The 24,840-nt window shown below is 44.3% G+C and overlaps 1 protein-coding gene across 2 annotated transcripts in view; it reads right to left on the reverse strand.

Annotated features, from left to right (window-relative positions):
* The window catches only part of LOC115541940 (activin receptor type-2A), an 80,944-nt gene extending 58,018 nt beyond the window's left edge, over positions 1 to 22,926 (reverse strand). The window contains exons 1-4 of one of the 2 annotated variants that reach the window (XM_030353891.1): positions 21,678 to 22,926; positions 4,333 to 4,540; positions 2,224 to 2,363; positions 997 to 1,151 (exon numbers count right to left, since the gene is read on the reverse strand). In XM_030353891.1, the coding sequence (XP_030209751.1) occupies positions 997 to 1,151; positions 2,224 to 2,363; positions 4,333 to 4,540; positions 21,678 to 21,732 (558 nt within the window). In that variant the 5' untranslated portion in view covers positions 21,733 to 22,926. The remainder of the gene's footprint in view (positions 1 to 996; positions 1,152 to 2,223; positions 2,364 to 4,332; positions 4,541 to 21,677) is intronic. The other variant, XM_030353893.1, reaches the window with a different exon arrangement.
* Between the last annotated feature and the right edge of the window lie 1,914 nt (positions 22,927 to 24,840).

Consider the following 24,840-nt stretch of genomic DNA (forward strand, 5'->3'; position numbering starts at 1 on the left):
ACTTCAATGATACTATGTTGGAGATATTTGCATCAGGTTTATCTGAGCTATGTGTGCACACCTAGGTGTGTGTGTAAGGGCTGGGTTTTGGACACACACTCACACAAAAGACCCAATGTGTAATGAATCTCAGTGCTAAATGTCCACATCATCACCGCCTATCTACTGAACCTGAAAGTTAATGCATTCAAACTACCAACTACCACAGCGCATAAAGCGAAGCTGTATGCCCAAAACCGCTGTGCATTAAAGCGTACTCTTCAGAACAACGTCAATAATATTAAACATGCCATGATTAATATTTTTAGTTTGCAGTAGTAATATCAACAACAATAAGTATTTTGGCATCGATGTCAGCGCAGGCTTTAGCAGACATAGCATTAGCTGCCTTTGTTTCCCTCTCCTCCACCACAACAGGTACTCTGATGCCACTTTTGACAATGCTAAATATGATATGTATGTCAAGTTATGTGTTAGGGTTTATTTTGAGCGATTTCGGATGGAGGACTTGTTTTGGGCGTTGCTTATGCTCACATGAATGCACACACTCATATACCAAAAGGTGGAATCCCTCATGTGTACAAATCATATAGGACACTTTCCTACACTTTGAATCTGAAGCACACCTGTACAAGATCCAAGACGAAGATCTTGCATGAGACCCAATGTTGCGCAAAGGACATCCATTACACCCCTACGCTGAAGGGGCGCAGGGCTCCTACATCTACAGAGCTCTGAACCCACAGAAAGACGTGAGCATGTGTAAATGAATGGACCAGATGTTTGGTCACATCCCTCAGGTCACTGTAAAGGCAAACCCACAAAAAGAACCATACCTAAATAACAAACGCGTGTTAGTAACTCTCCTCATATTGTACTTCGTATTCGCGGAAGTTTTTTTCACGTTAGTAAGCGCGGCACTATATCTAGCAGGAGACACCGTGAGCAGGGGGTCCGCGGTCATGACCCCCCCACCCCTCACCGGGCAGGACTTACGTGTGTGGGGACGAGGGCGGCGGGGTATGCCAGCTTGTGCTGCCGCCACATCCAGAAGCAGAAGAGGACCACAGCTGTCAGCCCCGGGATGGGCACCAGCGTGTACAGCAGGGTGCTAAAGAGATGGGGCTTCTGGGAGAAGGTGTTGGAGGTCGCTGCAGCAGGGTGGGGGGGAAGAGAGAGAGAGAGAGAGAGAGAGAGAGAGAGAGAGAGAGAGAGAGACCGTTTTATTATCTCAACATTATGCAAATGGTATAGTTCAAGGACTCCAAGCACCACAATTGAAAAACAGAAATTGGAATGAAAGCAGCAAAAAAAACAAAAAACACACAAAGACAAATCTAGAAAGGTAGAAGAGCTAAAGTTTTAACAACGACAAAGAGGGAGAAATAACATCCAGCGGGGACGACCGATAATTGCAGCGGCAGCGAAGTGTGACCACATCTCTAAACACAGCTCAGCACACAGCTTAGCGCTGTGTCTCACTCCTCGCCGTCCTGGGAAAGGGGGGGGGGGGGGGGGCAAACTCATCTCTTGACACAACATAATCCGTCAAACTAGTGTAATGGCGCCGGGTGAACTATATTTAACCCCAATCTGGTGCTGGAGGAACTGATAGAGGGAGCGGTGCATGGGTGTGTGGTGGGCGGGTTGCAGGGAGGGCCGGGAGGAAAGCCGAGGCCTGGTAGACTCCGCGAGACCTTCCCTTTACGGAGGGCTTGCCTGGTTTGCTTTTGCCGGTTTCTATCTTTAACTATCCGTCTGTCCGTCACTCCGTTCGACGGTCAGTATGCACGTAGAAAAATATAGACCTTCCACGAAATACAATGAAAAAACGATTTATAAACTGACAGAAATATTAAACAAATGTAAAATAAATCTGCGATTACTTAACATTGTTACATTTAGGGCATATAGCAGACGCTTTTTTCCAAAGCGACTTACAATAGGTAAACTTGTCAGAAGAAAGAGAAAAAACAATATATCGGTGTCAGTACACCGAAAACACGAATACGAAGAATATCTGGAACCTGTGTGCGTGCGTGCGTGCGTGCGTTTTTGTTTGTGTGTGCGTGCATGCGTGGGTTTGTACGTGTACGTGTGTGCGTGCGTGTGTGTTTGTACGTGTCTGTACATGTGTGTGTGTGTGTGTGTGTGTGTGTGTGTGTGTGTGTGTGTGTGTGTGTGTGTGTGTGTGTGTGTGTGTGTGTGTGTTTCTGGACCTACTGTAGGCGGTGAACTGGCGGTGGGACTCGCTCTGGGGCTGCAGGTTGTCGGGGGTGTACAGGAACCGCTCGTTGCACATGTTGCCCTCGCAGCAGCAGAAGAAGACGTCGGGGGTCTCCTTCCTCTCCACACACTGGCTGCTACGGGCCGCACCGGGACGAGGAGCGAGTGTTAGGCTTTTTGGGTACGTTAAGCGTGAAAGTGCATCAACACACACGCCCAAGCACAATCTTATGGGCTTTTATGTCCCAGGAGGCTGTGTGTGTGTGTGTGTGTGTGTGTGTGTGTGTGTGTGTGTGTGTGTGTGCTCCCAACAGCTGTCTATAAGGCTAGGAGCAACGTCTCCGCTACATGACCAACCCCCTCTACAAACAAATTAACTTCACACAGGACTACTATGTGAGCGAACGGCCGTTGAAGTCAGCATCTGCATTCACCTGACAGAAAATGCGGGTTACTATTACGTTGCTACACTATAATATATGCTAATCTATAATAAATCCTAATTAATGTAAAAGGTCTATGAAATCAAACAGTGGCATTGGCCGGTCTCTGTGGAGAGGGAGAGCTCTGGAGAGACGAAACAAGAAAGAGAAAGGAGCGATTGACTGATTACAAATGTTAAATACATGTGAATGATGCGTTTCTGCAAATCACAACGGTGGCATAATTCAATTTAGCAGAACAGCGATAATGCACTACTGGATACCGACAGAGGTGCGAGTGCATGTGTGCGTAACCCCTGCCTGTTTTGATCTGTGTTATTTTTTGTGTTCACTAATGTCCGTAAAGCACACAAAGTCCACAATAAGTGCTTTGCAACTAATAGTGAGTGAAAGAACCTCTCGGATTACCCCACTTCAAAGCCATTGTTTCCTTGTTTCCGCTTTCAGTTCACACCACTGGACTCGCGCCGCAGACGCAGATCGTTCCATTCATTCCCCCGCTTCACATCACTTAATTACTGAGAGGGAATATGGAGGGATATTGGAGGGAGCATTTCCCACAAAAATCTGGTAGTTGTAAATCTTTTGTTCGATCCGATATATAATGTAACAATTATTATTGTTTTCTTGTACCCATGGATAATAGCTTATGTTAGGCCTTTTACAATCCCACATGGCAATTAGAATGTGCTGTAGGCAAGATCTGAAGCATGATCGAGGATCATGGGCTTTTATTTGAGTGTAATTTGTTAAATAGGGCATAGTCATCTCTCAGATATTTGTGGGTGAAATGTAAGAATATATGTTAATGTTATTACATGTCAATTAACTGAATGTGCTGTATGAGACCATTTTGCTTTGAGACTTAGTTTCAGGAATCCATCTTGCCTGTCAATCACATATAGATAAGATTAGTGTGTGAATGGCACATTTTGGCATGGAAACATTGGGGAGGGAGGGCTACTTTATTTTCAAAACCTTCCTTTTTCTCGGCACTCTTTCTGACTCTCAAATCTTGCCTACACTAGCCTCTATAACGTCTTTGATTTGATTATTATAATTCTCACGACTTTCTTCAATTTAAGTAGACTCAGAACGATGATTCGACTGCTCAAAGTTTAGGGTACAGCTCCACGCTATAGTTTGCCTCTTGCTGGCAGCATTTCCCCCTGCACTAAACTCTATCCAGCGCTGTGCCGTGCCTCCCTAGCCTTGTCCTTTCACGACACCGGGAGATATTGGTCAACGGTCCAAACACCTGCCTGATTTCGCTCTGGGAGTCGGCCATTCAAGCCAAGTTCACAGCTGCACTGGTAAAAACAATAGCTACATAAGCATCTAGCTGGGGTTGATGGGGAAACTTAATTACAGCCAATCTCGGAAGCAATGCGGGCCAAAAATTAAAGACCTCAAAGATCGATATAGGAAGGTAAAGTAAATACACTATGAATAATATAAGGAAACTAATAAACCAGGGTCCAGTGGGGATCGCTCATTAACTGCTATGTGTAAACAGGCTGGGAACACTGAAGATGTGAATGTAAGAAAAAACAAAAAAAAACGGCAAAATCAGAAGGCGGAAAAAAAGAAAAAAAGGATGCATTTTAATCCTTCACGGGCGCCGACACAACTAGCGTTTTCGTCCACTCCCTTTGGTCACTACCTGTCGTAGCAGTTGACGTCGTCCAGCCAGCAGCCCTTCTTCACCACCGTCACCACGCCCGACGTGTTCTTCCAGGTGGCGAAGCAGTGCAGCCGCTTGTCCTGGTCGCCGTAGCAGGGCTCCACGCCGCTGCGGTTGGTGCGCTCCTTCTCCCAGCCGGTGTTGTAGTAGGCGCACTGCTGAGTCTCCGAGCGGCCCAGGATGGCGCCTGGCGAGGGGGGGAGGGGGAGGACGGAACAGAGGAGGATTTTGGGAGGTAGGTTTTACAAATGTTCAGTATCATCCTTTTAATATCTCATGTATTTTACGCTTTTCAATGTTGTGATTCATTGCATATTCATATATTCAATTTCAATCATGAGAATGTTTGCATGACGTTTTATTTTATTTTTTATTTCATTCTCCCACATGCAATCATCAATCAATCAATCAATCATCTTCAGACATGGTTGCAGCAGTAATTGTAGCAGTTTCAGCTGACTTTATAGTTGCCACTAATTCACACCCCGGGCAAAGATATGATATTTCCCTTCAACCCTGAACAGCAGACGATTATCCTCGTTAAGATCCCCATTATCATCTGCAATATGCACATCACGTGTACGTTCTACTTGCAAGGTTAAGTGAGCACCAGTGCCCAAACAGTCTTAACAAAGATTGCAATGATTGTGAACAGCGCACAATGATGTCATGCGGCCATACTGTTATCGGGTGTAAGAGATGGATCGGGATGGTGGCTATAGATCACCAAACATGAATATAATCCCACAAGTTTCTGCATAGAATCACAGCCCGACAAACAACCTCCCCCTCCCTCTGACACACAGACACTTTAGGTGTACTATTGTGGGTAAGAGAGTAACTGTGTGCCTTTGCAGGTGTGCAAATAGAGACCAGCCACTGCAAGCAGAGCTGCCAAAGACACAAATCAATCACTGGCCCCCAGCAAGTGCAGGCTGCAGCCCGCACTCTGCTGCTGCACTTCTGTATGCCCAGGGATGGACCTCAGCTTTAGAAAGAGCCTTGCATAAACAGGACCACAGATGTTTCAAGGAGAGGTGACAAATATCAGACCGGCTTTCAGATTTCAACATAAAGGCGAGTTGTGTTATCGATTGAGAGTTAAGCCAGACACATTCCACTTCTTACTTATTAAATCAGATGCTTTTATCCACAGTTTACACAAAATTAAATTCAAGGGAATTAACATAGGTCATTAAAGGAGAATTCTGGTATGTTGGACATTGAGCCCCCTTTTTCTGGGTTGTCTAGTATGAAGTAGAGCAAATTTAGACTATTGGTCCTGTCTCGGGTATTTGGCTCATTTATAATTGCCCCTTCCTGCTTCAGAATGGCTGGCTACACGCATTCACAAACCTGTCCTTAAAACCACCCTAAACTTTAATTTTCAGAAATGTGCAACTCACCGAGTGGTTAGTGGTGTTCGTTGATGTTCCAAATCAAGTACCGTAGCGAAATAAAGTGTGTGTCATGTTTTATTTGGCATTTTGTAAATCCCATTGATTTCTGTTGGAAGACTCGCTGCTTGTTGACCGGAAACGGAAAGGGGGGCTGTACCTTTAAACGTACCTTTAAACGTATATGGAAGAACGACGAGACACAAGCCAAAGCGGTACATAACAAAAGAAAAATAGGTGTCACTCTGGATTATACAAGAAGAACATAACATTAAAAAAATGAGCCCTCCTACATTTAGTTTAGAGATTGAATTATATTCTTTATATTTGAAAGGACCAATCGGCATAGACAAGGCCTGAAAACACAAACAGATAAACGATTAGTCTATTCGCAAGCATTCAGTGATCTCCATATGAATCACGAGTGAATTCTTATCAGATAGTGATTAATACTCTATCGACACAATTTTGCCACACGAACATCAAGTCACGATTACTCGCACTGGACATGATTCACCGTGATCCACCGGCTAAAGACTGGAAACAATGCGCTGCCTTTCCCAGCGCAGACGGAGCCGTGCAACAAGGGCCGAGCTGTAGCTCCTAATGAAGTGGCCTTTTCCAGGGCTCGGAAAACACGGAGAGAGTAAACAGCTCGTTTGTCACAGCGCTGTGATCATTGTGTTTCCGCCAGAAGCACAGATTGGCGTGTGACAGCTTTTTTTAAGGATTGAATTATCATCTCCAATATCCGAAACCAGAGATCAAAAGGGTTGGTGGCAAAGTGTAATTTTCTTTGGCCGCCCCGTTTACATTTTTTGTGCGGGAATATCCACAAATATCGCGGAGAAACTCTTTTAAACTGATGATATTTGAACAGCACAGCACAAACAGGTCAAGCCTTAAGTGATGCAGTACTTTCCAGCCAAATGTGGTTTACACAAAACAGAACAACGCAACAGCCATTTATTTCAACAAAGTGCCCTCATAAGAAGGCAGCAGAAGCATGAGAGGAGAGGAGCACATTTTTCGAAGAACAAAGAGGGCAAACCCCTTTTGTTGTGGCCCACTGAGAGTGGCGTTAGCAGCCGTCAGTGCCAAGAGTACACTGACCCAGACGAGCTGATGAAATCCTCTGTTTTGATTAGTAATGCAACTTCGTACTAGGAAACCTCTAAACCACATCATCAAGCTGTGAGCTGTCAAATATGCCTCGCCTCGTCTGTACTCATGGGGTCCAAAGTAACTTTGAGAATGCTCTTATACCTGCCAACTGGTCAAATATATCCTCCGTTGCCCCGGGGGAGGCAGGTGTTTATTTTGGACCCTGTCTGTAGTACCACAGCAACAAGATCTTTGTACAGTGTCAACTTTTTGAGTTAAACATAAATCATACATTATATTTGAAGTCACGACACGTATTGGCCATAAATGGGAGTATACTAGATTATTTCCAGTTTTGGAATATCATCCATATATCAGTTGTTCATATTCATTGATGAACATGCAATCTATTCTGCATCTATTCCACCTCCAACTTCCTCTTTGTAAACTTTTGAATTCGAGTATAAGGCATCATTAACGGTAATGGATGTTATCACTAAATATCAATAAAACAAACTACATTATATTTCGTTACACAAAAAATACAAGTAAGGTCGAAAATACCTGTCCCTCTATCAATGGCCATGTCATTGAAAGAGTAAAATCAACTAGGTTTTTGGGTGTAGAACTCGATGAATTTATCAATTTTAAAAGACAAATTCATCAATTATTAAATAAACGTTCCAAATATGTTGGACTTTTTTTCCAAATAAGACATTTCCTCCCACCTTCAACACTCCTTACACTGTATAAGTCTCTGTTTGAACCCCACATCACCTACTGCAATATCATCTGGTGCAATACATATCCTAGTCATCTTTTAAAGTTACAGTCCCTTCAGAAAAAGATTATACGTGCAATATCCTGGTCAAAATTCAATGCTCCAACTGCCTCACTGTTCCACTCATATGGTCTCCTCAAGCTTCCTGAAATCAACACCTATCACAACGCATATACAATGTACCAGGTGGTAAATAATATGAACACCCGCCTATGTGAGCTTGTACCTATCTCTCGTCCACTGCACACACACTATACCAGGAAAAACCATTTGATAACAAAGTAAGAAAACTGAAGAGCACAAGCCTGAGTATTGTTTCCAGGGGACGACAGATATGGAATAAGCTTGAAGGCTTCATAAAAATGTCCCAGTCCTTCTTGGCTTTATAAAAAAAATCTATAACAGAAGCTGTTATCAACCTACATATGACGGTGGTGGAATGTATTGTTACAACAACCTAGTGTTGTCAGTGTGTCTGCGAGATGTATGTGTCGTGTTCTCTGTGGAAGTTTGTGCCTGGGATGAAGCTATGGATGTGAGTTTGTGTGTGTGTGTGTGTGTGTGTGTGTGTGTGTGTGTGTGTGTGTGTGTGTGTGTGTGTGTGTGTGTGTGTGTGTGTTGGGGTGAGGGGGGGGGTCACGGGTCCCCGCTACAAGCATTTCTTGCTTCTTAGGGATCGCCTTTTCATGCTGCCATCTATGTTGTTGTTAATGCGTGTTGGATGTATGTATTATGTTTGTGCTCTTGAATTGTCCGGCACCTTAGCATGAAGAAACTAAACTATGTGCTTCAAGGGCAAACCCAGCTAATATGTTCCATGTGCATTTTTATCAACAATTTGCCTAATTTGATAACGGCATATCCCGATTCCAAACCTCTCACCTCGAAACACACAAACACATGTGGACATATCTATTTAGAAGTGCAACCCAGTGTCTGCCTTGCGGGGTATCGTGGGGGCAATTACCTTTCAAGAAGCACCTTTAGCCCGCTTGCCAGTTAGCAGTCTGCTGGGAAGCCATTGCTAAAGGCATTGCCCGGAGACAAGGTTAGCATTCAACGAGACGGTAGCATGGATGGCGTGTGCCCAGGCTAACGTTAAGCTCATGGATAGCATGAAAACAACGTTTATCTTGGCGAATAATCTATATTTCCCAAAAGGATGGAAACATTACTGGTAAATGACCAATAGACTGCGACCTTTTTCTTTAACTGGAAATATAATTCCTTAACTTTACGTGTGCCGGGTTGAGCAATGTTCTCTTGGAGTCTGTGCCGCTTACTTTTACCTATTGGCCTTTCGGCTAAGTGGGATCGGTCATGGACCAAAAAAGACCCACCAGATTATCCCCTGGTCCATTCACACTCGTATTTCCGGCAACATTAGTTGTGAAAACGAGGAGATAGACACAGAACAGGATAGACAGCGTTATGGAATTAATATGCACCACGAGTAGATAGATAACAAGAGGGCAGGTACAATGAAATAGACGTCATGCAGGAATCAAGGTCAATAAGAATAATATAGTATTCAAAATAGACAACAGCACAGAGCACATGTGTGTCCTGTGTGGGAACAGACAAAAATATATTTGTATTTTATTTTTTTGGAAAAATACAGCCATGCTATATTCGCCCTCCGTATGCTTTGCCTCGTTAGAGCAGTTTGGGCTTCAAAAGCAATCACAATCAGAACTTTGCACGGGAGAATTTTTTTTGAAAACGATGCTCTCTGAAATCATATCGATGTCGGTAGGGAGTTGATGCAATTACTTTTCCGTGAAGAATTGAAGAAGGTTAGAGTAGGTAGGTAGTAGTAGTTAGGTAGGTAGATTAGGTTGAGGAGTATGAGCCAATTATTTATATGTCAAAGCAATAAACAACATTTGTCACGTTGTTATTTAGAAAATATTAGCCACCAACTCAAATTCTGTTGCATCATCAGTTCAGCTTTGACACCAGAAATACGTGTGGGTATCGCTTACGTTGAAAGTGCAGACACCTCATTTTGATTCTAAACCCCTAACATGCGGCTTTCTTTTCTCTGTGACGAGAGCAAATTGAGCTGGAGATGGATAAGCCTACTGATAAAGAGAGCGATGACGTGCAGGTTTCATAGACTGATTCATGCAGCTAGAGCTGGCCACAATATGCCCTGAAATGTATTGCTCATTCAAAAATGTTCCATCTTTAACTCAACTTTGTACATATACTCTACATTTTCAGCCTTAAAACACGTTGAAGTAAATACTGTGGGTTCACTGTGGTATACTGTACCCACAATATAGTACAATATATTCCCCAGAATCCCTCAGTGAAGTATATACACTACAGAATTGGATAGTCATGAACACTTCAGTGATACTTGGGATGTTGTAGCCTGAATCCCTCTCATACCTACCATACCTCAGCTCATCACCCTTAAATTAACATACGCCCTGATGCAACAAGCCTGTAATGAACTGTAAGAAATGTATGATTTTTTCCTTACTGTGCATATACCCCTAAACTCAAACCACAGAATCCAAATCCCTGTGAATCCTCGCTGGTATGCGCCGCAACAAATGGCTGTTTCTCTCCACCTCAATTAGAGCTGGCGTGAGCAGTTGCTGGCAGTGCTGCGGACATTGTAAGTTGTTTGGTCTCTGCTTGTACCGACCCCTGAAAAGTTTACACAGGCCGCATACCGGGGCCTGAGAGCTCTCACGGCTACAGGCCTGCGGTCCGTCGGGCACACACCGTTGCATTCTCCAGCGAGGAGGGGAAGGGGGAATTTAAATACCGACATAAATTCAATCCACTGGTTTGTTGTCCTACACCCCCCTCCTTGCCCCCCCTCCCCATCCATCCCTCAGGCCTGAAGTGCTGGGGATGGATTAAGGCGAGTTAGATGGAAGGCCTTGTTTATTACACTACGGTATTAAGCTGCAGGGCAAGGGGGGAAACCAGTGGATTGAATTGACGTCAAAAGTACTACTGTGTGGAGATTTTCTAGCCCAGTGAAATCAGCAAAGTGATGGACAGGAGTTTTCTTCCTCCTCCTTTACAGCTTTGCTCCAATTACCATTTATATAGGCAACATTGAATCACAAAGCTCAACAGCACAAAACTTCTGCAATACAGACCATACCTAAAAGGATTTAAGCATGGGCTGTATTGTAGAAGTTATGTGCTGATGATCTTCGGACCGGTGGCAGACTTTTTCTGACTTTTTAAATTGCCATAAAAAGTACAGTAAAGTCTGTACAGGTGCAAACCTTAATAGACTTGTTGATAGGCAACCGGTGAGTGTGGGGATAGTTGTGAGAGAAGGGGGGAGAGCGGGCTTGGAGGACAATCTAGATAATGTGAAACGAGAGCATGATGGATACACAGCAAATGGATTTTAATCAAGAGATCAAAGCAAAGGGGTATGCTCCCTCTCTAAGCAGCCAGGCAGTCTAGACTGCAACTGTCCCATGCACATAATGCAACATCTGCAGAAGGCATTAATTGCAGTAAAAGGCCTCTTCTGGTCAGCTCTGTGGAGTCCTACACTAAGAAATCTGGCTCTCAAGCAGTCAGTCAGGACACCCATGGGGGAATGGGAAGGCTCAAATTTTCTATGAATAGACATTCATACAATTCTGTTCATTCAGAGACAAGACGATATCAAATGTTGCCTCTCCCCTAAAATTAGGCATTTCAGAAACAGGGATCCCTTTATTTTTGGGAAAATATCTCTTCCTTCTGTATTACGCTTATGGCTCCAGGGCAAATGCGGAAGGCTTACAATATTCCTGTCCAATTGCGATTTGCATCCCCTTGAAAGTTGACCAGTCAATTACTTGTTTTGACCAATAAAAATTGTCTTTCTTTCTAAGAACTATTCAGTATATTGATATGTTATGTAACCACTTCCAGCATAGAGAAATATTTTTGCAACTTCTTTCTGACAGGACTCAAACATCTCAATAAAACCAGGAATTTTGACATGGTAATTTTAGTTTATTGTTCATGTTCATTTGCTATTAGTTAAACAAGTATATTTACTTCTGCTTCATAAGACACTAACTGGCTGTTCTCGCTACATGAAGACGAGCTAGAGCAATTTCCAAAATAAGCGGCATAAACGGCATAACTGAAGGGTTACATAAAACCTAGACAGCGCTGTCCACTCTAGCTGGACCCCTGGGCTGAAGCAGTGAGGGAAGCTGTGGACAGTGCACCCTTCATGGGCATGGATTTCACAAAGAGTCGTTCTAAATTCAAAGTTCTGGCATAGGCAGCCCTATAATAATAGGTTGAAAACAACACCCTCGTTGCAAGTTGCTGTCAAAGCTTCCTCTCCATACTTGTTATTTACATTGTTTTTTCTATCCGATCTATCAGTGCCTCTCTAAAGAAATACACAAAAATGAACCAGCTACATGACATAGACTCAGGACATTGGGGTAACATTAAAAGGCATAGAAGGAAGTCATGATTACAATCCTGGTAACACAGAGCCTCCCATGAAAGTTGAGTGAGTTGTATTACCATCAGCGTCACATCAACGCCAAAAAAACACATGTATAAAGAATGGCATCATCATTTATGTGTGAGAAAAGATTTGAGTGGAGACGTAACTTTACATAACATTGAAAATGTAGCCGTATAATTTTTATTTGGATAGATCCATCAGGTGCACATCTCCGGTGAAGCACCTCCCAATGGTTACTGTGGCACATTTTTCAAGCCAAATTATAAAGTTGACAAGAGAGCAAATTGGACACGACGCCGACGGCTACCGTGGAGCTGAGTGTGTCGTAAGAAATGAGAAGGGCTGTGATGCCCCCCTGTTCACCCCGACCAGTGTGACCCCGATCCTTCATAGAAACACCCTTTGGCGTCGAGCAAAATGCTGAGCAACTATTCCCCAACACAGGTTGTCAACTCATCAGCCTCAGGCCAACCTGAACACCATTAGCTGCCTTTGGAAAACAAGGCCAGTGACATTTACATTTACATTATGGGCATTTAGCAGACGCTTTTATCCAGAGCGACTTACATAAGAACATCTGTTAGAAAAAGGAGAAACAATGTATTGGGGACATTGTTTCCCAAAAATATAAAAATAATACTAATCTTGAAAATAGTCCCAGAAGTTGTCCAGCGTTTGTACAGTAAGGATGTTCGTAGAACTAAGTGCCAAGCACCAATAACCGCTAGCTTAACCCACTCTCTGTATACAACAAAGCTAGCCAGATGACCTGTGGAGGAATCTCTATCTGCTTTGAGGGTTGCATCCACACTTTTTGAAGGGGTATCACTGTGCCTGCCGTCTCGGTCATGAGAAGGAGCCATCAGCATTGACATGTTGGGTATTTCCAACGGCACCGCTGGGCTACATCTGGAATTAACATATGCACCTTTGCTTTTGAAGCCTGATGCATAATGCAGAGGAAACACATTGGAAGTTAAGAACCGGGACAGCGCAGAGAGCCATCCACTCCTTGGGGACTTGTGCAAATCACTGGCCCATCGCTGGCAGGCGGACTTAGCGGATATTAATTTCTTCCGTCTTGGCCCTTAAAAATAATCGATGATCCACAATTGAGCTACTTTGAAAGAAATAGGTGAAGTGGTTGATTTGTTGTGTGTAAAAGCATCTTGACCTTGAAATGGGACTTTATAGGCGCTCAAGGTGTGTTGAATAGACCATTGTAACACCATCAGTAGCTGTTTGAAAAGTCTTTCAGGTACAAGAGGACAAATCCAGATTTAATTGATGCAGAATTTTTGAAACAAGGATGAATTAAAAAGCATATAATAGTGTATGTTTGAACTGAAGCTACAGTGCCTCAAATATATATTTAGGGGTTATTAGCCAGTTACACTTCTGAGGTATGTTAATATCACTGTAGGTTCGGTTATTTCTACGTTTGTTAAAGGTCCCATGGCATGCTCATTTATGGATGCTTTAATATAGATATTAGTAGGCCCCAAACACAGTATTTGAAGACGTTCCCAAAATAGAGCCGTGGTGCAGAATTACAGCCACTACGAGCCTGTTGCACATTGAGCTTTCCCCAAATGCTCCGTTTCGGTGTCTGTAGCTTTAATGCAAATGAGGAGGAGAGAGGCGGGTCAAGGAGGAGGGTGGGGGTGTGGCCCTGGGCAGCTTGCAGCCACGGTACCATTCGCTTTGTTTACAGTGGATGTATCGCAATGGCGAGTCGCACACAGCCATTAGCTGTGTTCTGTAAATATTCTATAACACACGGGAGTCCTGGAGCTCTATATCTAAATAATATCATATTATACATAGATATCTATATCATATAATATATATTATCCCGGCCAAAAGCTTTGTGAGCCACCAGACGATATTATGAATCTCAAACGTCTCTGGTTCTTCCACGTCCACATCAATCTCAAGTAGACTGAACCACGACATGGGAGGAGAAAGGGATTGTTGCCCGCGATGTTGACCGCGGTTGTCCCCCGCCGGAGCCTCGCTGCCGAGGGACCACCGCCTTGGCAGCGGTCAGCGCTTAGGCACCACTGCCTACTGCATCGCCGAGGCGGTGGTCCCTCGGCAGCGGGAAGCGGGGCTCAAGCGGGAGACATTCGGGGCCAACCATCCCTTTCTCCTCCAGGTCGTGGTTAATGTACTTCAGGGAGTCAAAGCCAAAGTTCCTTTCCCCCAATGCATTCTCAACCATGACTGAGATAACCCCCACTACGAGTCTCGTTGTGGAAATGCCAGCGACGAGAGTCCGACGTGTTATGCGCCATAACACCAACAACAGAACAGTTATCCAAATAACAAAGAAGCGTACAACACTTGTGTTACAGTCCTGGAGCTCTATATCTAAATCATATCATACAATACATAGTAGGGCTGCACAATATATCAAATTTTTATCGCGATGACGATATTGGCGTCCCATGATGACACGTAGTGTTCCCGCGATATTTTCGCGATATTTTTTTTAATTAATTATTATTTTTTTTTAATTTAAATTTAAATTTTAAATTTTAAATAATACATCCGCAAAAAAAAGAAAACGAAAAAAGAAACGAGCCCCGCCCATGCAGTAAACGCTGTAACTCCGCTGCAAAGCAAACCAAGCGCTCCCTGTACACCTGTCTGCGACTGCGTGAGTCCGGCGCGAAGCGTGAAAAGAGGGGGGGGGGGGGGGGGGGGGGGGGGGGCGTGGCCTGGCGGCAATTTGCCGCTGAGCACAGTGTGTGGCTCCTACCACAAGGGGGTGGTAGAAATTCGAAAGATTTTTTTTACAATGAATAATCGTGGTAAATAATCGTGATATCAATATTGATCAAAATAATCGTGATAATCATTTTGGCAATAATCGTGCAGCCCTAATACATAGAGATATCTATATCACATAATACATATGATCACGGCCAAAAGCTGTGTGCGCCTCCAGACGATATTATGAATCACAAACGATTTCGTCGGGTTCTCCAACGTCTCTGGTTCTTCAACTTCCACATCAATCTGAAGTAGACTGAACCGCACGCTGCCTGCTGCCCGCTGCCCACTGCCAGCTGCCCGGTGCTGGTGCTTCGCGGCGGTGGTGCCTCGCGGAAACCCGCGTCAGAAAGCACATCGCAGTTCATGTACCTCAGGGAGTCAAAGCCAAAGTTCTTTTCCCCCACAATTCCTTCTCACCCATGGCTGAGACCCCAACTACAGTCTCGTTGTGGAAATTCAAGAGACGTCAAAGAACCAACGTGTTATGTGCCATAACACCAACAGCAAACACTTGCGTTACAGTGTATGTAATCACACACACACGTGGCACTCGCACGGTCGTGTCTCATTGGCAGGCCAAATTCTCTGGGCGGGCTAGGTAGAGAAAGCCGGGGAGGAGCTTAGATCCTTTATGACGACATAAGGGACCACATTCCAAATCAGTGCGCTTGAGCCTCCATTTTTTCCAAAGGCGAGCAGAACACCTAGTGCTCGTTTTACACCGTACGCAAGTTTTAGCCACTGGGGGACCATAGGCCGGCTAGGGGAACTCATATTTATGTAAGAAAACCTCATAAAGTGAGATTTTCATGCCATGGGACCTTTAATATTCATTACATTGCACTAGTGTACCATTTTACTAGATTTTGCATTACATCATCACTCATCGTCTAGAATGGTTTCATTTTCAGTTGGGCAGGCAGCAGCATGCGGGTGACTTTGAGCCTGTTCTTGTTCTAACACTTAGCCTTATACTCTCACAAGTGTGCTCTGTTCAGAAAGCGTTGTATATAAACTTTATTGAGTCTACTGTCAAAACAAGTTGAATTGTTGCGAGCTTTTGAACAAGCCAAGTCTTCCTTTACACTCAAATAAACTTCAACTACATAAAATGACATTCATTTTACAGTTGTATCAGGAGAATATGACTTAAAGAAATTGTATGGACAGAAGTAGCTGCTCCATCTCCATTTTAGTGACCCAGAGAGGAGGGTTTAGTAAACTAGGCCTACTAGGACTGAACTAGGCCTCATGCTACACCAAGCTATGATATACTTCCTGTTCTTTAAAAATTAAGTAGGCTGATGAAAATTGTACTGTATTGGGACAATTAAGTGCTACATTGATGCAAGGGTACATATTTCTATTTTGATTGGCAAATTGGCTCATTCATATATAGAAAGAATTCTTAACATCTTCTTGTGTTTGAAGAGCTACAGTTAATGTCGACCTGAGGCCAGTTCTCAAACCAGCGTTTTAGCAGCTCTCCTACATAAAACACATAAAGCAAAGTGATGATTACACTCATCAGCCCTTACCAGCCTCAAAATAATGACAGTTAATGAACCAGATGAGTGCTTTGTTTGATAATAGCTACATATAATTGAGTAGCACATTACTTGACGAAGCTATTCCACAGCAAAGTTAACCGGGACCAACCAATTGACCATTAGCCGTAACAGTGTTTGCATTGAGGCGGTAAGGCCGGAGATTAACAGATTTTACTTTACAGAAAGTTTAAAGTTTTTTTTGTGACAAATACGTCCACAAACAGCAGCTTTGTGCCCTGGATCAAGGCGTGTGCCTCATTCACTGCTACTGTGACTGCTCAATTGTCAAACCAAGAATTACCATCAAATTAAGTTGTAAAGGCAACAAAGTCCCATCAAACAAGAAGAGATATGGATAATGGTCATGGTTATGGTCAACTCCCATTAGCTGACAGTAGAAGAAGAAGGCGTCTATTTCAGCTAGCTCGCAGTAACACAGTGTGTGTGGTGTGTATTGGGGGCAAAGAACACGCAACTTCCAATGCATGAGGCAAAGTCCCAGCTGAGAAGACGCACAGCAGATGCATGTAGGCTTTAGGGATTTATGGAACTATGATGTTTCCACCAGAATACAATGTCTTTCCATGTCGTGGTTTTCCTTGCTTTACATTTGGTTAACTGTGCGTTCCATCGTTAATGGCGATGAGGAACAGTGTGAAACCTGGGATCCAACTAAGGCCACCTCTGTTGTACAAAGCACCCGTACTTTAATCCCTTTACATCACCTTTTATTTGGAAGATGCACTTAAACAAACCTTCAGAGGGCTAATTAATGATTTCCATAATGGATACAAGGCCTTTCTGTAAGATCCGCTGGTCATATGAGAACCCCCTATCAACAATGCATTCATATGGCAGAACCTGGGCCCTGTACCACGAAGCTCGCTTAGAGGGTTAGCGAAGTATGTTGAGCTCCAAGCCTGGGTTAGTTGTACCACGAAAGTCGATCTCTTTTAGCGTCGCTGTATCACCATGGTGACTTATGCTCGCAACCAAACCTGGTCGGGAGCAGTTTTCTAGCCGGAGATCGGCTACTTAAAGGCCCACTATGCAACTTTTTTAGCCAAAATTACATTAAGTATGCAGGTTGAGAGTTATGCTGATGGTTCTGCATCCATTTCTGGGTCGATTGGTGGGTGTGTCATTTACCCATGTCGCCTCACCGGTGAAAAAGCGCATATGCAACTTGCTCTGTTCGGACCGACACAATCCGGATGTGACGCAGCGGAAGTATCCTCGAAAATGTAGTCAGATTGTAGTTTCGAAAATGCTTTACGGCACAGACACACACCCAAACATGGCACCGGCTAGATGCAAACAGCCAGTTGCGAGGCAATTGTTGCATTCATCATGGATCAATCGACTGATAAGGGACCCAAGAGGCGACCGTCGGTGGAACAAAAGAAGAATGGACCAGAAAAGAGATCAGACACGAGTGAAAGGGGAACTATGCAACTTTTTTGGCTTGATTTACCTTAATATAACAGGCTAAGAGTCATTGCGATGGTTCTATTATACTTTTTTTTTTCGATTGTTCGTTGTTTCGACTCACCTTTTCGCATCTTGGCGGAGAAAAGGAATATGTTTCTGCCGGCGACCCGCCGCCCACTCTCGCGTGAGTCTCGGGTCTCGCGAAGTAACGAATTGCTTTACGGCACAGACCCCCAAACACGGAACCGGCTCGATATAAACACGAGTCACTAAGGGATTGTTATATTCATCATAGATCAGCCGACTAAAAATAGACTGAGAAACCCAATGTCGGAGGAACAGAAGAAGAGAAAAGGGAGACTGACCGGCAGAGAGGCCAGACACGAGCTGCAAATCAGACGCCGACCCGGCCGTGTTTGAAATTGAAAGTACCCTTGGGTGGCCTTTGTCTTCGTGGTATTCTTGATGTTGATAGTCTCGGTACAAATGTGTTTGCTCAACCATTTTGTTGTGAGCCCTGTAAAAATTGTTTTCTCGACGGTTTTGTTGTGAGCCCTGTATGTTTCTAGCTTGCTTGGTTGCAACCATATAAACACCTTTGTTTCCATGGGTGTTTTGCTGTTCGTCTGTCTCGTCCCCCAGATACAGACTGAATCCCCGAATCCAGGTTCTTGTTTATTTAGATTATTATGTTGGCCAAACCTCTTACACTGATTGTTCTGTTCAACCTAAGATAAAACAATTATAATCTAGGATATAAACTCTCCCCGTCAACTATAAAAAAGGATGGATTTATGTTTATTGCAATACAAATACACCCTTTTAAAAATGTATAACCTTGCCTACACTTTATGAACATCTACTTCGGACATGGCTCCACGCATTCGCCGGCTTCTTTGAAAACAAATGCACATGGCTCGCGTAGAAGTGCATGGGGAAGGGTCGTCAACGAGTTGTTACGACAGTGTTGTGAAATATCTACTACGAAGCTGTAGAGGCGCTGTGTAGAGAAATGTGCGTGCCAAAACCAAGAAAACAGCGAAGAAATGCCCGAAGTTGCATAGTGGGCCTTTAAATCGGCGTGCGCAGCTTCCTAGCCCCTCCTCTGACAATGGCGTCACCATTTCTGGGTGTTCCCGTGGACCTCTGCGCACTTCTCGTACAGGCGTCTATCCGGAGACAGAGTGTTTTACGGGACAGAACCGATCCCCTGGCATTGTCTGACGATATTCAGATTTCAGACTTTATTGTCATTGTGCAAACAACGAAATTGGGGTTCTTCATGAGAGATACAGATTCTCATAAGAGGGTGTTCGTTATTTGATCGTCCTTTTGGACCTTATGTAGACAATGCTTACTGTTGCGCATTCTGTCTCCGTGACAGAGTGCTAGAGTGGAGGTAGCGCGTCAGTCTTGAATATCTGCGCGGGGGGTTCGACTCCCAAGTGACGCAAATTTATGTGAAGCTTAAAAAGTCCCAATTATCATGCATATGGAATTCTTATTCACTAAAGCTTATGGAATTATATTTTTGTGCTTATTTCGAACTTGAACCCATATTTTAAAGGCCGTGCTGGCACCACATCTATGGGGGTAAAATGCATGATGATAGACCGGCGAATTAAAACCCCGGTCGCTGGCGTTCGGGTCTTACTAATCCACTACGCTACAGCCGCTACCTCTCGGCGGTTGAAAACATGCGATACATTTCTTACATAGGGTGTATTTAAAGTGAATTCCCTGGCCTAAATGATAGAATAAGGCAGGACGTTGCTTATGCATTTTTAAATCATCATCATTCTATTTGGATTAATTGCGAACAATTCTGCATTTGGCATAGTTATTATACAGACAATATGCAGAATATTTTCACTTATACGCATATAGACTGCTTGATCTATCGGAAAGGTGAGAAAAATGACGCAAAAAACGCCCCTTTCACGTGAACTAGGGCTGTCAAAATTGCTCAAAAATGACATTCGAATGTTCGTTTGGAAAAAAATCACGAATTCGAACTATTCGAATATCTGGTTGCCTATTTTACGCAGTTGCCGTCAATACGTCAATAATGCGACAAAACCATGGTTCAAATTAGCGGGATATATATATCCTATAAACAGCCCAGTAACGTGGAGGCCTAATCATGAAAAGCCACAACTTTGTATCGCTTGCATTTCACCACCACACCTGCAAGCGCGCAAACTATAGTAATCTGAAGAAGACGCCCGCTTCTGAATGTTACAAAGTATGCTAGTGGTAACGTTCCTTGCTTTGCTTACCAAGTTACCATTTATCGAGAAGGCCTATTAAAATCGATAAAGAAAGATATGCATGTCGCCTACGTCTTCCACCATGCCAGCGAAAGGGCACTTCGCACTACGCACCGTTCGGATTCATGAAAAAAAAGCTGTCTCGGACTTTGCCGAGAACATTGCGTTATAGCAGCTTTCACCAGCCAGACTACTAGCTCCCTGAGCTCTACTTCGGATGCTTATTGAATGGCATAGCCGAGCTGGAATACCTATATCCAAGTACGGAAACCCCGAGGGGATAAAATACATTCGCTCTTCACAATACTAGTCTGTTACACTTGTACCGCGGGAGTGTTTTTTCACATTCGAATATTATGAGGGACATCGCGAACAGACAGAGGCTCATTCACAAAGCAGATAGAGGCGCTTGTACCGCGGGAATGTTTTTTCACATTCGAATATTAATTTTCACGTTCGAATTCGCGTTTTTGGATACATTTCGAACGAATATTCGAACTTCGAATATTCGTTGACAGCCCTAACGTGAACGCGCACTGAACCTAAAGCGGAAAACCTGGTTCAACTAATTGAATCTAAAGTGAGCTTCGTGGTACCATTTAACTCTGATTGCGAGTTGCGGCTCTGTCGAACCAGGTTTTCCCAAGAAAGCCTGGGTATGTTCAGCGAGCTTCGTGGTATAGGAGCAGGGCCGACGGAAAAAAAAGAAAAAAAAAAAAAAATACTTATCGGCCACGTCTCCCCCCCCCCCCCCGTCAACAATCGCCCCATACCCCCCCCCCCCCCCCCCCCCCCCCGGTCAACAACTTAGCGCAGGGGGGCCCATTAGTACCTATAGTATAGGGGCCCAGGATTTGGTGCTACGGCCCTGTATAGGGCACTGCTCATTGACCACTAATATCAACAAGTATCAGCCAGCAAATACAGACTATCCTCCAACTAGGAGCAGCACTTTCAGATACACAGACTGAGCCACCTCCACGTGACGCCCCTCGCCGATGCTGCACAGGCGGGGCCGTCCGTTGACATCTTAACAACTGTCATCCAGACAGAGCACGAATCATAGACTCAAACAACTCCTTGTGCAAACACACTGGGAATTGAAGCGTTATCACTGCTGGCAAATGCCTCACGTTGGATGGTGCGTGATGCAAACAAATGTATACACTTCGTAAAGTACCTGGACGGACCCAGCCGCCTCTCTCTCTCTCTCTCTCTCTCTCTCTCTCTCTCTCTCTCTCTCTCTCTCTCTCTCTCTCTCTCTCTCTCTCTCTCTCTCTCTCTCTCTCTCTCTCTCTCTCTCTCTCTCTCTCTCTCTCTCTCTCTCTCTCTCTCTCACACACCACACACACACACACACACACACACACACACACACACACACACACACACACACACACACACACACACACGGGGGCGATGTGGTACCCACTACAGATACAGGGCATGTGTCGTGATTATTCAGAGATACCAACTCGTAAACAGTGAAGTTGTACACACATATATCCCACTGCAAAGCAAGCTTAACCAATAACAAACCACACCAACCTGAAGAGCACGAGATGAGGAAAACGGCAAACGCCAGCTTGGCTGCTTCTCCCATCTTCTATTCGAGGTGTACCATCTAATAAAGAAACAGGAGCGGTGTGGCACAAGACCTATTGGATCATAAACCCGTCTGGCACAATAAGCATTGTGATTGTCTTGGCATTTTCTTGCCCAATCAGTGATGGAGGGTGGCCTTTTTCTCAAAGTATCCCGTCAGTAGTCCCGTAGTCCATATTCAATTATTCCAGTGGGAGTCTTTAACCGGATAACAAACAAGCCTGTACACTCTAGTACAATGCATAATTACAATGCAATGTCAAACCCACCGCCGGCCTCTGCCAGGGTCTGTACCGACCCACACTGTCCCGTAACGCCGTTGTTATACACCTGTGTACGGCCAGAGGCTCCGTTATGTGGACCAGAGAGCATCCAACCCGCCTGTCAATCAATCAAGTCAATAACTTATGGGTCAGCTCAAGATTTCGGACCGGAAGATCGACGTGGATATAAAGCAAGAAGACTTCAGCCCAGAGGGTAGAGCGGGTAGACTTGTAACCGGAAGGTTGCTGGTTCGATCCCCAGCTCGTCCTAGCTGAGTCCCGAGGAGTCCCTGAGCAAGGCACCTCACCCTGACTGCTCTCGAAGAGCTGGCTGTCGCCCTGCGTGGTTGACTCCGCCGTCTGTGTGTTAAGTCTGAATGAATGGTTGTAAGTCGCTTTTGTTAAAAGCGTCAGCAAAAAGCACCTAAATGTAAAAATAAATCCGCCCAACGCATGTTCTGTTCCGCGAGGACTCTGTATTCTTCCAGGGGGATAGAGCTCGCCCCACTCGCGCGGTTGTTTACGGTCGGAGTGGCGTGTGTATACCCACCACTACGAGCCACAGAGCAGGGAAACAGCTGAGCGCGCGGCGGAGGAGGGCGGCTTTCACGTGGTCACGGCGTCGACGGTCCGATGGCTCTAGCCAGGTGGACGGCTTTCACGTGGTCACGGCGTCGACGGTCCTACGGATCGTGCTTTGGGGTTGGAATGTCCTGGAGCACGAGGAGCTGGATGCCCGCGAAGTTCGCGTCGCGAAAACAGCCGAGCGGTCGCCTGTATTTGTGTCGAGTTGTTGTGACTCGCTCCCCGCCATGCCTGGCGCAAAGCAGCTCGACTCTGACTCTGGGAGTGGGAGCTGGGAGCAGGTCGGGATATTTCAAGATGGCGTTACTGGCAGAGGGATTGTTTTTAAAGGGAGCTTCGGTTCGGGTTGCGGCGCTTTCCGCAAGTAAACACCAAGCAATTGAGCAGGATACAGGGAGACGTTATGGTTATTATGTTATGATAATGTAATCTTAACATATGTGCTAGTGCATTTAACATTGGTCACCAATAATCATAAGTTGATAGGCCTACTATGTTACTATAGTAGTTCTACTCAGCAATAATAGTTGTAATAGTAAAATGCAAATGATCTATTTGGTATTAAGTGCATATGATATTGTTTTATTATATGTATCTGCATTTGATTACCTAGCCTAATCACTCATATAATATGTGATGAGACTTTACATAAGTTATTTGGATAGGCTTCTGATCGTCTATATTGCATTTAGTTTAACTTTCCCCATAACCCCTTCACTGTGTTGGAGGGGAGACAGACCCACCTGTTTTTATGGGGGGGTTTCATGACCTCTGGCTAGAAGAGCATGCCTTTGAAATAGCCATGTCCATAGCATTTAAAGGCTATGAGGAAATGGTTGCCTCAAGTAATAAAGAAACATTCTAAGTGTCAGCTGTAATATCTGTGTAATGCTTTCACTTTAAGGTATTATATAGGTCTGATGAATCTGAAGCTGTTGCAAAAAAGGTAACCCCCCCCCCCTTATCCAAGGTACTTCTACAATACATCCATCCAGCGCTCTTAAACAAACTCTTTTAGTTGTCCTAAAATGTTCCAAATTACCCACATCTTCATTTTTGACTGAATCCAATCTTCAGATTGTGTTGCTCTTGTCAATGATGAAACGTATCAAACCCATAATAGTTTAACAGAGATTGAAACGTGGCCCAATTCCATGATCATCTAAGTAAATGCACTCTCTCCATTAGCACCGCAATCAGGGGGCCTCTTTGCCGCTGATGGACACTGGATGAGGAATGGTTAGAGCATTTCAGGGCCCATATGATAAGATTAATAGTTATTGTTCTCTCGCTTGTGCAGGGCCTCACCTTAGAGAACCTGAGAGAGATTGAGAGAGAGTGAATGAGGGGGAGAGAGAGAGAGAGGAGAGAGAGAAGGAGGGAGGGGGAGAAAATGAATCAACCAAATCCAAAGCCTGAAAATGTAACAGATCCTTAAGTCTCTCGTGCCATCGCTCTCTCTTGATTTTAAGTGCAGAAAATCAAAGCACACCGCAGCAGTAGCCAATAATTGCATTCTCATTATCACCAGCAGCCAGCCAGCCTATGAGTCACCTTCCCCTGCAAATGGAATTAGCGTGTAGGAGAAATGTGACTGTACTGTTTTATGTAAGCAGCTGAGGTCACAGAATGCATAGGCTACTTACGCTGCGGCTAACGGATTGGTTTGAGCCAGTGGTAATGATTTCTCTCACAGGGAAAACCAATTTAACAATGTGTTCATTCAGTGTATTCCATGTTAAAGAATAAGCTTGCTGTCGGATGAGAGTAGTTGGGTGTATCTGAACCAAGAGTGGGGGCGTTTGGGATGGAAGGGGCGGTCGGCGCACATAAACTGTCCTGTGGATGACACCATCCCCCCCACCACCGAACCCCCCTCCACCCATGATAATCCCATCAACCGATTCTAAGATGGCACTTATTTCCTGCTCTAATGGCATTAAAAGTGCTAGCCTTAGCATTAGCTCATCATCACATGAGGAGGCAGAATAAATATTAAGGTTGCTTATTGTGTATTAAAGTACAAATGTATTATCCCAGGTGTGCGCAGAATCCTCAATGCTCATTTAATAGACACAAGTGTCGTGATCTCGTCTCTGGCGTGACATGGTTAATTCATCGCAAACTGCTTTTTGCAGTCACTGGTAAGTAAAATGGGCCAACACATTCATGTGAATTGATCTCAGTTTATCAATGTTTCATTTTCTCTATGTTTGGACCATCTCTGTGTGTGTGCACTCAAACTATATGTGTTTTCT

Source organism: Gadus morhua, chromosome 4, assembly GCF_902167405.1.
Source record: "Gadus morhua chromosome 4, gadMor3.0, whole genome shotgun sequence".
In the NCBI taxonomy this organism is placed as follows: domain Eukaryota; kingdom Metazoa; phylum Chordata; class Actinopteri; order Gadiformes; family Gadidae; genus Gadus; species Gadus morhua.